Source organism: Eptatretus burgeri, chromosome 9 (genome assembly GCF_056783735.1).
Source record: "Eptatretus burgeri isolate ZD-2024b chromosome 9, Ebu_testis_v1, whole genome shotgun sequence".
NCBI lineage: Eukaryota > Metazoa > Chordata > Myxini > Myxiniformes > Myxinidae > Eptatretus > Eptatretus burgeri.
The window spans coordinates 70,312,950-70,327,152 of NC_140969.1; the positions used below are offsets into that span (position 1 = coordinate 70,312,950).

Consider the following 14,203-nt stretch of genomic DNA (forward strand, 5'->3'; position numbering starts at 1 on the left):
CTTGTTTTGTTTGTATTATTTGAGGTCTGAAAACACTGTATCTTTGTTGTTATTTTGACCAGTTGTCATTTTTTGCAAATAAATGCTCTAAATGACAATATTTTTATTTGGAATATGGGAGAAATGTTGTCAGTAGTTTATAGAATGAAACAAAAATGTTCATTTTACTCAAACACATACCTATAAATAGTAAAACCAGAAAAGCGGATAATTTTGTAGTGGTCTCTTAATTTTTTCCAGAGCTGTATATATACACATTTTTCGAAGAAGAAGAAGAAGATGGTTCCATCCCCCCAAAAAACGAGATTGACTCGCTAATTTGAGCAAAAAATACAAGAGCAGACCCAGTCTCAGGCAACATTTCGCCAGCTTCCTCAGGCACAATGAACCCCAAGCTTTGGCACACGTCCAGTTTTTATTTTGATACAACCGCTCATTTCCGGTCACGTGCTGGTGAGGTCAAATGGAGGCGTGCTTTTTGATTTGATTTTTCAAAAGGAAAAACAAACGTCAAATCACATCATTGATGGGCTGCTCTGCTCTTTTTTGTTTTTACTTACACGTGATCTGGTGTTGTATGTGTGTGTGTGAGCACGTGTGTGCGCTTGTTGTTGTTTTTGTGTTTCCAGGGCATGGACACGGCTGGTTTCGTATCCGGGTTGGGCATGATGAGGTGTTGATTGTCCGAGTGTTGGGGTTCTCGTTGGGTGTTGTGCACACGCAGATGTGGTGTTTGGGGTTGAGTGTTGTTTGTTGCTCACCTTATCCAGCCATTTGCACCATCCAGTTTTTGCCATTTGCATCAGAGGTGTGTACTGTGTGTTCATGCCCCGGAAACATAACAACAACAAGCGCACACATGTGCTCACCCACACACCGACAACACCAGATCACGTGTAAGTAAAGAGAAAAAAGAGCAGAGCACCCCATCATTGATGTGACTTGACATTTGTTTTTGCTTGTGTAAAATAAAATCACAAAGCACTCCATTTGACCTCGAGCACCAGCCCGTGACCAGAAATGAGCGGTCATTACGAAATAAAAACAGGACATATGCCGAAGCTCGGGGTCTATTGTGCATGAGGAAGCCGGCTGTGAAGCTGGTGAAACGTTACCTGAGACAGGGTCTGCTCTCGCTTTTTCCCTCAAATTAGCGAGTTGATCTTGCTTTTACTTTTGGTTGGAAGCACCTTCTTCTTCTTAAAAATGTTTTATCCCAACCGCCCCAATCTTGTACATATATATATAAAATTCTAAATGAGGGTTTAGTACTCCGAGGGGGTCTAAGAAGCTCTGTGGTACCATTAAAAACTGGGGGCGCTAATTGCAGAAACAAACCCTACAACAGCAATAAGCCGTCTCCGATCCCATCGGGGGAGGCTTCGTTGTCAGAATTGCTCCTCTACATCTTGTTGTAGCCGTGGATCATCTCCGTTTCCTGGTATGAATTCCAGCAGGCTGCTCGAACAGCGGCCATAGCAGCTAGCTGGGTTGGCCATCCTGGGCCAGATTATGGTTCTTTCCACTCTGATATAGTGGGACCACCAAATCAGTCCATGTACTACACTAATTGGTGCAACATGCCTCAGCTAAGAGCCCAGGAGACGCACAGCATGTTCTGCATATAGAGCGTTAATTGCCGTTGCCAATTTGTCCTCAACTGACTTTTCCCAATTGCAAGAACTCTCACAATGGTTCAAATTCACCCTGAGATCAGGTATATTTAACTATAACCATGCATGGTTATAACCAGGGGAAAGGAAATACAAAGAAGCTATCACCATCAATGACCAATAAGAAAACCCCTTAACCCCTACCAATACGCAACCACAAACCAACCAATCTTTAAATGAATGGAGATCCTTAAATATCTCAGCCTTATCGGGCCCAATCATGCACATCACGATGGAGAGACAGAGGGAATCACAGAACAGAAATACCAGATGATGCCGGGCAGGACAAGTAGGAGGATGGAAGACAGCCCCCATCTGCCCTGGATGGAAAAGACTGCCGTGTCCTGTGTGCTCCGGGCTTGGGAGGAGAGGAGAAGGGGTGGCTCCGGATGGGTGGAGTGCGGCTCAGGCATAGCAGCATGAGCAAATCCACCACACCTCTCTCCACGGTGAACTCAGGCAATTTCTTCGCTTCCACTTGTGCACTCGCCTTTACTGCATAAGTTCCGCCACAACCTGCACCGATGATGTATTTAGCCCCTCCCCTCTCAGCCGCTATTGGTCTGGGATCGAAAGTCCTCCGCCTCAGTCAGGATCGAAACTCGACTTTTCCCACCTATGGCCTGGAAGACTCTTAAAAAGAAACATAAATGACAGATTACAAAGGGTAGAACATAAAAACAAAGGCTAACATGGTTGGCGTTTTTTAGAAACACACATAAGGAAGGGTGGACATCATCCATCTAATACAAATAATGACACATATCTAATATCACAATTAATTATGTTACTCTTACTCGAAGACATTCATTGAGGAGCTAACTTAACGACATTAAGCAACATTAACCCCTCGGAGTCATTTCCACAACAATATTTACTATCACCAGACTCGGTGGCTGAATGGTGAGAGCATCTGCTCTGAGTCTGGGAGGTCAGCATTTCAAACCCTGGCCGAGTCATACCATAGACTCTTAAAATGGTACATGCTGCTTCCTTGCTTGGCACTCAGCATATAAAAAGATAGAGCATGCCAAACAACGCTGGGAAGGCATTGGCAAACCACCTTATATAACCCTTCTGCGAAGAAACTACTTCGCCAGCACCAACACTCTGCAAAGAGTCTGGTACCTCAAAAATCTTTATTATCATTACAGATTGTCAATAATCAGTAATTTAGCGTAGCAAGGAGGTATTGTTGAAAAGTGTCTCGAATACCATGTTTTTTTTTACAGATTTATGCTGATAATGTCAAAATGGTGGCTTCGAGTGGCAATATTCCTAGAGTATAAAAGTTGCTACTCATTCCAAATCTTTAGAGACATATGAGGTTCAGCTCGGATAATCGGTTCAAAAGTTGCAACAGTTTCAATATTTTACCGATTTCCCCCTGGAGGGGGGGGATCAAGGGTATCCCCCATACCCTCCATTGCCCCCATGGGGGCTGATCGTTGTCCACTCAGACCAAAATTGTTCGATAGACCCCAACCTTAAAGGCGATACCGAAAAGTAAACTTTTGCATCAACTTGAAATGAAAATGAAAATTCACCCATGCTAGACACCCCACTATTGGGAGGGAGTGAGGTGAGGGAAGGGAAGGAAATGTAGGGAGGATATGGAGGGGTGAGGGGGTTGAATGTTTGGATGTCGGTTAAGGAGTGGAGTGGGTTATAGGGATCGAGTGTGGCTCAAAATTTCACCATTTTCACAAACGTACTAAGTCGACGATCCTGAAGCAGAATAGTGCACAAAGTATATTATGCTTTCCACGATACAAATCGTTCACCATGAACGTATCCTCATCCGATTCTGTGTCCTTGCAGGCCTCTTGCCACCCCCATGCACTTCATCTCAAGTGTCGCGAACGCAGCCTGATGATGAAGACGACTACGAGGTTGTGGAGGATTTTTATAATTTGCTTCCCAGGTCACATTGACGCCGCTCTGCCTTGTACCCTGCAGGGGGCGACACATCACAGGTTTTAGTTTCTTCGACTCATCTGTGAACATCATCGCGTTCTTCGTTAGACACAAAGCATACAATCTTGCATGGCTGCGGTTTTTTTCTGCTTAATCCAAAACTATATATATATATATATATATATATATATATATATATATATATATATATATATATATATATATATATATATATATATATATATATGTCTTACATGTTAGAATATTTGCAGCTCAGGATTGATATAAGTAAAAGTAGCACACTGAGCATTAAATAATAAATTATTAATTAATGCCTGGATGTTTTGAGAACAAGCTGGTGCTCTTCCTCAGAGGCGTTAAGAAAGGTATCGTGGTGACTGCGTGTTAATTTCCGTTGGGGATGGTTCTGCGTTATGGAACGGTCCAAGACTTCACAGTTTACTCCCACAGTGTTCCCTATACCCAGGGGGAAAACTCCCCATTTTTTTGTGAAAACAGACATGGTCTGCTATAAAAGGTTGTTGTATATGGTTGGATTGATTAGACCCCGGGAAGCAACTCCCGGGTGGACAACCTTTCCAACAGGCGACTGTAACTCAGCAATTCAAGATGGCGTCCAAGATGCCGCCATATTTTTTAATCACCATAACGTCGTCAATTGTAATCTATTTTCATGTGTAATACTTCGTTTCTCTGGTTTTCTAGGTCAGGGAATCTATTTATGATGGTTTTAGAGTGATATAATGTGTTTTATACCATTTATTACATGTTAATATATAATTTTAAGGTGACCGTGACACAGAAAATCAACAATAACAATACACAGTAGTTTACTGTTATTGTAAGAACAATAATGGTACAGAATGGTACTAGTTACAAAGAACACAGATTACATGAGAAATGAACTACTGCACGTGCTTCACAGTTTGGAATGAAAGTGAAATGGCTGAGGCAAATATTCGTAAAATTCATGTCAGTGATACACGCCACAATGTTGCATCATATGAACAGGTCTACCACTCAATATAATGCTGCAATACAAGTGTCCATGTGAACAGCTGATGGTATACAGTTAATTGTCACTGTCTGAGTTACTGCTGTCACTGCTGTCAAATGCTGCAGTGTATTTCACTCAGCTGCACTTGGTGGCTGATCCCTGGCAACGATGTAACAGGTAACGATGTGTAACGATGTAACGTTACACATCCAATGTAACAGGCCACGTTCTTCCTGGCACAGGAACAGTTCTTGTTGCAGTCTTTGGTGTAGCCACATGTAATGGCCTTTGTAATTGTCTGTGGACAAGCTGGTTGAGTTGACAGGACTGGAACTAGTTTGCCATCCTCCAGAGCCCAACCATAATCCACAAAGTTGACAAAGGGACAATGCCCACACCACTACAGATCACACCGTTTTTGACATTGCTGCCCACATGATTTTTATGACTGTGGCTCCAGCGACACTGGTCTTTTTTGAGTACGGTCTGTGCCTTCAGCTATGTTTTCAGCGATGAAAGGACGTTGACGATAGAAAGACGGGACACTAGACGATTAAGATGCACATACAGTTAAGATGATGACGAATGCTATAAATATCACGATGAAGAGACGATGAGGTTGACGATTGATAATAATTGAGGAGAGTGGTACGATTTGGATGACGATAGACGTTAACGAATGAAATGAGCGATTGACGGGGACCACTGACATGACGGTTTCACGAAAAACAGAGGAAAAATGACCAGGAATATGTCATAAGAAAACGATCAAATAGCTGGTACATGAATACTTACAACTTCGAGGCTTGGTAACAATTTAGAAACAGATAAGCGGGAATAAATAGACATAAACCATACAGCGCGCACCACAGCCCACGGGGCTGTTTCCTTTTGACGTCAATGTGTGCTGAACGTGACGTTACTCGAGTTGCTGGACTGTTCGGTGACATCACTCCTCCTGTGACGTGACCGGCTGCGGCCACGATCTGCAGGAACAAGGAATGCAGACAATCCTAACTGGAAAAAAACTGCAAACGAAGTAATTTATTCTTGGACACAGAGGATCAACCTACTTGTGGATCTTATCTAATCAACCCACTTGTGGATCTTATCTGGTCGACAAATTATTCATCTTCAAAAAAGACAATTTTTGCAATAAATATGAGTTTCAAGCAGTTTTTTTCACATTTTATCTTAAAACTAAATATGGCGTTGAATTCCCCATATATGAAAACCTACAAAAGTATATTTCAAGTTTCTACCTTGTTTAGTCAAAAAGATTTGTACATAAATACATTTCAGCCCATCGGTGGCGGAAATCTTGGACGCCATCTTGAATTGCGGAGTTCCTGAAGCCGGTTGGAAAGGTTGTCCACCCAGAAGTCGTTGCTGGGGGTCTAAGGAATCCAACCATATACAACAACCTTATATAGCAGACCGTGTCTGGTTGACCACTCTTGCTCCCTGGGGGGTACTATGTTTTGTGGCTTTAGTCAGTGTTGTAATTCTATCACAAGTCGAATCACTCATTCAATATGAGGTTATTTAGACTTTAATAAACTATCAAGAAGATTGACGTTTGAAGCTGTAGCAAAATTGAAACCCGGGGGTGCACCACGGCAATGATGGGCCAAAATGGCCTCATTTCCTTGTTTTGAAGTTGTACAGGATCATGCGATGATTACTTGCACCCAGTGTAGTCACGTGACGACTGTGGACCCTTTAAATATTAACTTCCATTCTGCATACGGAATAAAAATACTTAAATGCAATTGGTTTGATTCTCAACAATAATTCACCTTCAAACACCATGCGGAAGGGTCGAGGTGCACTCCAAGCTCTGCCGCTCTCCTCAGTAGGGGAGGCACGATTGACCAAAGTGGCGTTATTTTCTGTTTAAACTTAAATTTGAGTTAAAGAATTGCAATTTTTTTATTGTGACGTTGACCTACCGTGTTACAATGATGTAGTGGAGCAAATTTCAAGGCAATTGGAACAGGGGTATGGAATTTTACAAAAAAAAAAAATCAAAGAAAAGGCTTCACACAGACACAACCCACTCTTTTTATATAAATTAGAAGGCCCTTTGGTTTATTGGATCAAATTCTCAATGGTCTTCACAGCCTTGGGCGTTTTTGCTCGTTTGAACAAAAGTAGGGTTCCCATCCTGGAAGCCTTGGAACCCCAATAATAATTGGAGGTTTTTTTGGGGGTCTTGTTCTTCAGGGTTTTGGGGGTCTTAAAGGATCTTCAAAGGTCGAAGGGGTCCCAGCAGTCCAAAGGGTCAAAAGGAACATTGCAATAGTACGTAATTAACTAATAGACATACGTAATTAAATCGACACAAAATGTATACGTCACACACACACACCTCATCCATTTATAGAACTATATATATATATATATATATATATATATATATATATATATATATATATATATATATATATATATATATATATATATATATATATATATATATATATATATACTGTACATACATAAAAATGAAAATGAAAGGTAATCAAGGAATGGAGGGGAAATGAGAGTATACATGAAACAGTAAGAGTGACAAAGCAGGAGAGGATTGATGGGAACAATGACAAATTTGGCAGGTTGGGGAAAACAAATGAATGACATATACATATATATATATATATATATATATATATATATATATATATATATATATATATATATATATATATATATACACACATACATACACATATGTACTTAAATCAACTACTTAAAATGTACTTAAATCAAGTAAATAAGGTGTGAAAGGAAAAAAAACTGCCCTACTCCCAGGAGTCGCAACTTATCATTGGAAAAACATTTTGTGTATTGCTCGCTGTGAATAAGGATGATGTCCAAAATCTTGGTAGCTTCTTTCACGAGAAAAGTTTCATGTGAGCTGCCATAACAGCCATGTGGTTGTCGTTTTTTTAATGTCGTGCTCTGTGACACTTCCTTTTGCAGCAACATCATCACAAAAACAATCACAATCACAATCATAAAAATGTTGTGGAGCTCCTGTGTCAATCCAATTGCTGTTGTTCAGAATTATTTGGATGTTAAGACGACAGACCTTTCCACCTTGTTGGACATAGTGGCCATTTGGTTTCATAAGTAGTCCAGGAATTATTTTCGACAAGGAGTGTCTCCTTCACAAATGAAACATCTTCTCATTCTTCTTCTTTCTTATGCAGCACAAGGCTGCAAGTGGCATTGCATTGTATAGAAATTAGAAATCAAAGAAAAGGCTTCATTAACACACCACACACACACACACACACACACACACACACACACACACACACACACACACACACACACACACACACACACACACACACACACACACACACACACACACACACACACACACACACACACACACACATATGTTCAAGCTGGGTCACCCAATCAAGATCGGATTATTTAGACTTCAGTGACCATCAAGAATATTAATGTTTAAAGCAGAAGCGAAAATTGAACTGGGAGCAATGTTCGGCCAAATGGCCTCATTTTCTTGTTTGAGGCCAGTTTCGGCTCAATGTCATGTCATCGAGCCAGAGGTAAGATGTCATGTCTCAATGTCATGTCTCACGTGGTTCTCTTTTCTATGATTTTCAGATCCGATTTTGGTGGGGGGTGATTTTTTTGTGCCCATGACTTGACCCTGGGTACCCCGACCACATATGCAAAACCCGGTGGAAATTGGCTCAGCCCTTTTTTTTTTCTATGATTTTCAGACGTACACACACATCCACATGTAAAGAGTTTCCTTGTGGGAGGAGAATGGGAAGGGGTCATGCCCAAGACCTGACCATTATTACCCCCAGCACATTTGAAAAATTTGGTGGAGGTTTGTCAAGGGGTGTGGAATTGTATAGAAATCAACAAAGAAAATGTTAGATCATTGGTCCCCAACCTGCGGCCCGCAGAGCCCTATACTGCGGCCCGCGAGGACTTTCCAATCAAAACACATTTTCATGCAGCAATTTTAAAGGGGTTTACACAATGCCGCTGCCGGCCACTGCCGCTTACCGCCGGGAGGAATTAACTCAATTTGATTTTACCTTCCGGCATCTTGCGGCAGTATTTAAAATTAATTACACCCCGAACGGAAATTTGTTCAGAATTACAGTGCGTGAACAATCGATTGATCGAATACATATAAAATTTATTTATTAAAAAAACAATACTTCAATAAACCCCAAACGTTGTATCGATTTCTCAATTTTTTCTTCGATTTTTTCTGGCTCCCAACATCCTTGGGAGTAGTGAATGCGGCCCGTGGGATCAAAAGGTTGGAGACCACTGGGTTAGACACACACGCACGGACGCCGCCACCATCACCACCACCCTTGGCACAGAGGTGACTTGCATCCCACATACAAACAATGACACAATCAATTACAATGCTAAAAAAAAAGAAGTTTGAACGTAGGGACACTGCGATTGGTGAGGACTCAGACCAATCCACGACGCAGAACCGTCTCCAACGGAACTTAACGCGGTGTTACCATGGCAAACTATTAACACCTCTGAGGAAGAGAACTTGGCTGTTCTTTAAATGTCAAACATTAATAAATAATTTATTCTTTACTACTCATTGTGCTACCTTTTATATATATATATATATATATATATATATATATATATATATATATATATATATATATATATATATATATATATATATACATACATACACACACACACACATATTCTTAGATATCTATACTATAGTATTATAAAATAAGAGTGTCCGTTTGTCTGTCTGTCCATCCGTCTGTCCGTTCCCGAACTACTCTCTCCGTTTTGGGATAAGTTTTGCTTAACCTTCTGTGGGATGTTTTGGGGTCCCAGCTGGTGTCCCAAGGTGGGTGGGAGGTTTCATAAATACCTCAATACAATTATGATTTTGAGTTTCGACCTGTAAGATACCGCTCCCTACCCGGGCATAAAGTCAAAACTGCGTTTCTCTTTGTTTACCTCCCGAGTGTTTGTAACATTGTATTTTGTTATATTAATGGTATCGTATTAATTTGTGATTAGAATGATGTTGTTTGGAATGAAAACATATTCGTGGGGCAATTTAGCTAAATATAGCACAACAATTGTGCATTTTGTGAAGAAAGCACCAAATTTGGCACACCAGTAGCCTATCATATTATGAACAGATTTGGATATTGGGCCATCTCAAATTTTTGATGGCAGTGGAAAATGGCTGCCACAGCCATCAGCGGCTGAATTTGAGATGGCCCAATATCCAAATCTGTTTATAATATGATAGGCTACTAGTGTGCCAAATTTGGTGCTTTCCTCACAAAATGTGCAATTGTTGTGCTAAGTTGCCCCACTATATATAGAGATTGAGTTTAAAGGAGAATGAGGAATTTGTCGGTTATCACCGGTGACATTCGCGGAATCGGCATGTGCAGATTTGCCATTGACATCATCGAAATTATACCCACCTTACTTCTCTTGGGGTCAGCTGCAGTAAGTTTTTTGCCCAAGTCTTTCACGAACCGGCTGTCCATGCCTGACGTTCGACTGAAGGCATCACAGGAATGTGGAATTTATTGGATCATGGTTTGGCATTCGCTGTTTCCACATTGTCCGTTTTCTTTTGGGCCCCCTCCTGTGCATAGTGTGTACCTCATTAGTACATACCCACATATATATATATATATATATATATATATATATATATATATATATATATATATATATATATATATATATATATATATCACTCAATGGGTTCATGCATTGTCTTCATGTATAGAGGTACTATCATGAGTTTCATTGCACTCGCATCTCTTCCGTGTCCTGTGTATCGATCTTTCGTGATAATGAACATTAAAGAGGTACATTTTGGAGCCGAATGAATGGCATTCATACTGACGAACACGACACGGGTTAATAATACAGGATATGAAGCCAGTATGTTGTACGAGTGCTCGGTTAAATGTCTGGGGGCTACATTGCAGTTTCTTTCATATTGCTGTATGTTTTCTGTTTGAAATCTTTGGATACACACCTTGTTTGAATATTTAGGGTTATACGTAATAAAGAGATGTCTCCGAGACAATGTTGTGAATTTTATAATAATTACTCGTCATGATCTTCTCTACTCTGTTGCACACAACTACTGTATGTGCCATCAGCGGTATGTGCACCATCTTACCTCTGGCATCATAAAGATGATGCTTGTTTTAACTCATTGATGTCATCAAAAAGGACAGGTTCATCTTTTTAGGTCACGTGGTGCACAGTCCAGTCTCCCAGTTACTCTCGGTTTCCCTTCTGTGACCTGGTGAAGAAGCCTCTCAAGATTCACCCAACAATTGGTGTGCTTCTCTTGAGTCAGGCTCGTAGTTCATGTTCATGTCTGAGTTTGAATTCGTGTTCATGTGTTTGTGTCCTTGCTCATATGCCTGTGCATTTGCATTCATGCTCGTGCATTTACATTTATGGTCGTGTTCATGTTTGAGGTCATTTGCTTATGCATTGAGCTTCGAAGTTGTGCAGACTCCAGCAGAGCTCAAGTCCGTGAATCATTTCCATGACGGTGTAAAACGGCAAGCTGCCAGACAAGAAGTAAAACGATGGCATACAATGGTGAACTGCCAGGCAAGAAGAAAAAGGAGAGTGTAAAATGGTGAGCTGCCAGAAGTAAAAAGCCCTTTCTTCCTCTACTCGTCCTGCCAGAGAGAGGTGCTCAAGACCCGTAGTCATGTCGGGCAAAGTGATTGGTTCAAAATAAGAATTAAAAAACAAACAAGAGGACCACTGGACCTGCAGCTTCTCTGGGCCCTGGCCTAATGTTGGAACCCAAATTTGGTAGCATTCTGCTGGAAGGTCTGGAGAAGAAGATTTTTAAAGGAATTTACGCTATTTTCCAAAAAAATTAACCGAGTCAGCCATTTTGACTTCCGGTCAGGTGATCGGCATGACCTCCACAATTTAACATCCCTACCCTGGCCTTATGTTGTAACTCAAATTTGGTAGCATTCTGAATGGTGAGTTTGGAGAAGAAGATTTTTGAAGGAATTTACTGAGGCCAGCATTTTGACCTACTTAATATCGAGTGACCGGAACGAGCTTTGCAATCGCCATTACCAGTCAGGAGTGGAACGTTGCTGCCAAATTTCTGTCAAATAGGCCCAGCAGTTTGGCCAGAGAAGTCTAAATCGGAGATGGATGGACGAACAGAGCACAATGACAATACCTTATGTGGAATTCCCAATTCCAGATAAGCTCACAACTATGCCAACACTACTACTATTGGTGGTATAAGTAAATGGAGCAAAGTTCATGATGCAAAAGTACTAACAAATTAACACTGATGAAAAGTACACTGCAAGTAGCCCCCTCCTAGATCGCTCGTAACCAGAATTAGTCAACAAAGGAAGAAAGCGATTGATCAGAAAGGTGTAAAAACTGTCGTGTAAAACAATGACCAGTCCCAAAGTTTCAACGCCCAAAAAAAGTGTATAAAACGAGCTGGCCAATAGACATGACAGCCAGACCACATCTTTTTGTCCACCGGTACTTGAAGAAAAGCTGCAGGTGCTAGTTGTTGTGCTGGTTGCTGCGCTAGTTGCTGTGCTGGGTGCCACGCTTTGGTGGACGTCGTCATCGGATGTAGCTTCGACAGACGTTATAACAAGTGATCACGTCGGGGTCACCAATATAGGACATCATAGCTATTGACCTCTACTCACTGCTAAAAGTTGATGACTTCATCCAGTCTGAGTGGTGCCTCATAAGCTGTTCAGCTTCAGTGTGTGGGAATACAGTCATGACTTCAATAAGAAGCAAGGGAAATGACGACAACGTCATGTCCACCAAGTTATATGATCCACTTGATGCCGCAGGTGTCCCCAATGTCCAGTGCCCGTGGGAATAAGCTGCTCCCAAAAAGGTGTACGATGATGGAATGGAAGTCCTGCGGTTAGAAGGAGTGAAAACCCACTGGAGATAGCGATCTGCAACACAGCGCATGGTATGATGTTCCATTCATCAAAAGAGGACATGTGTCACTGAAGATAGTGCTGTGAATGCGATTTAACTCCAGTGAATGCCCATGAACTCCAGCAAAACTCCAGTGGACTCCAGTGATGCTCAAGTCCATGAATAATTTCCAAAATGGTGTAAAATGGCAAGCTGCCAGGAAAGAAGAAAGACAACGGTGTAAAATGGCAAGCTGCCAGGCAAGAAGTAAAACGACGGTGTAAAAAAGGTGAGTTGCCAAAATTAAAAAGCTCTTTCCTCCTCTCCTCGTCCCACCAGAGAAAGGTGCTCGAGACCAGTAGTCGTGTCAGGCAAAATTATTGGTTTGAAACGATATTTTAAAAAACACTACATTACTGCTATTGGTTGAACAAGTAAATGGAGCAAAGTTCATGAGGTAAAAGTACTGTCGTGTCCAGGGGGTTAACCCCCACCTGGACCGATGGCCAAACTTCTCCCATGGAGGCTTACAGCCGAGACTCTCAGAGATTAATGCACGCGCGGGAAAGAAAATAGTGTTAAAAGACGGAGGCACACGGGTTGTATTCATTCCACAACAGATACACAGACACAGCAACATGAAATAAATGGACTTAATGAAAATAGACAAATATTTACAAACGAACAATAATTCAGAATGTTAAAATACGTGAGGTTAACTAAAGTCTAAGTCGAGGTTCCTCTACACGAAGACTTAAATCCAGACAAGGGGAAATGAAATAAAACAAAATCCCTCCTTTATTCTGGCACTGAGCTTCATCCAGAGATGGTCTTTGTGGAACTTGGAATCGAGGCGCTTTGGAGATGCACCCAAAAATGACACCAAGCTGCTCTCTCACAGTGGGAACATTCGCCCGGCAATTTGTGCGGTTTGAAATCAGAAATGCCCAAAGTTCGAGGGGGTGCTGTGGGTGAACAAAGATCTAAATCGAAAATCCGGCTCGATCGTTTGTGCACAATGTATTCCAGACGATTAGTGTGAATTTTCATGACCATCCGACCATGACCCGAGGAGGAGTAGCATTTGGCACGAGGCACCTCCAGCTCTCGCATATTATCGATTTTTGCACTAATTGACCTTTGACCCCTGACCAAAGCGAAATCGGTCAATATGTCCTGAGGCAAAGTTGTAGTACTCATTGAGTACCATTAACCTGCAAAGTTTCATTTGTATCGATGCACACACCTGGTCGCTAGGGGGCCTTCAATTTTAGCCAATTTTCGCGCATACCCTAATTGTAGGGGGCGCTGTGGGTAAGGTATTCCATATATCAAAAAAAAACGGAATATAGTTGATAGAGCATCACCTGTAGATCATTGGTGCCAAATTTCATAACCCTACATGGGATAATGGCTTTCGGAATTGATTTCGCGTGAATACCGATTTTGAAGGTTTTTCGGTTGTTGCTTGGGAACCAAAGCTTCCCTAGCAACCATCACAATTTCCAAAGCACTAGGTCATAAGATGTACCTACCACCCGAGTTTGGTCAAAATCCGCCCACGTTTACTACCAATTATGCTGATTACAAACAAACAAACATCCAAACAAACATCCAAACAGAC

General features: G+C 41.4%; 1 protein-coding gene and 1 long non-coding RNA gene across 7 annotated transcripts in view; one reads left to right on the top strand and one right to left on the bottom strand.

The window, feature by feature from the left end:
* Positions 1-3,634, top strand: part of LOC147020307 (protein THEMIS-like) — a 67,531-nt gene extending 63,897 nt beyond the window's left edge. For both annotated transcript variants that reach the window (XM_085895606.1, XM_085895607.1), the window contains one exon: positions 3,495-3,634. In XM_085895606.1, coding sequence (XP_085751732.1) covers positions 3,495-3,607 — 113 coding nt within the window. In that variant the 3' untranslated portion in view covers positions 3,608-3,634. The remainder of the gene's footprint in view (positions 1-3,494) is intronic.
* LOC147020309 (uncharacterized) overlaps positions 3,492-14,203 on the bottom strand; it is a 127,975-nt gene continuing 117,263 nt past the window's right edge. For 4 of the 5 annotated variants that reach the window (XR_015061753.1, XR_015061752.1, XR_015061750.1 and 1 more), the window contains one exon: positions 3,492-3,626. This is a non-coding gene — a long non-coding RNA (uncharacterized LOC147020309). Of the gene's footprint in view, positions 3,627-9,852; positions 10,262-14,203 lie in introns of those variants that run through there. The other variant, XR_015061749.1, reaches the window with a different exon arrangement.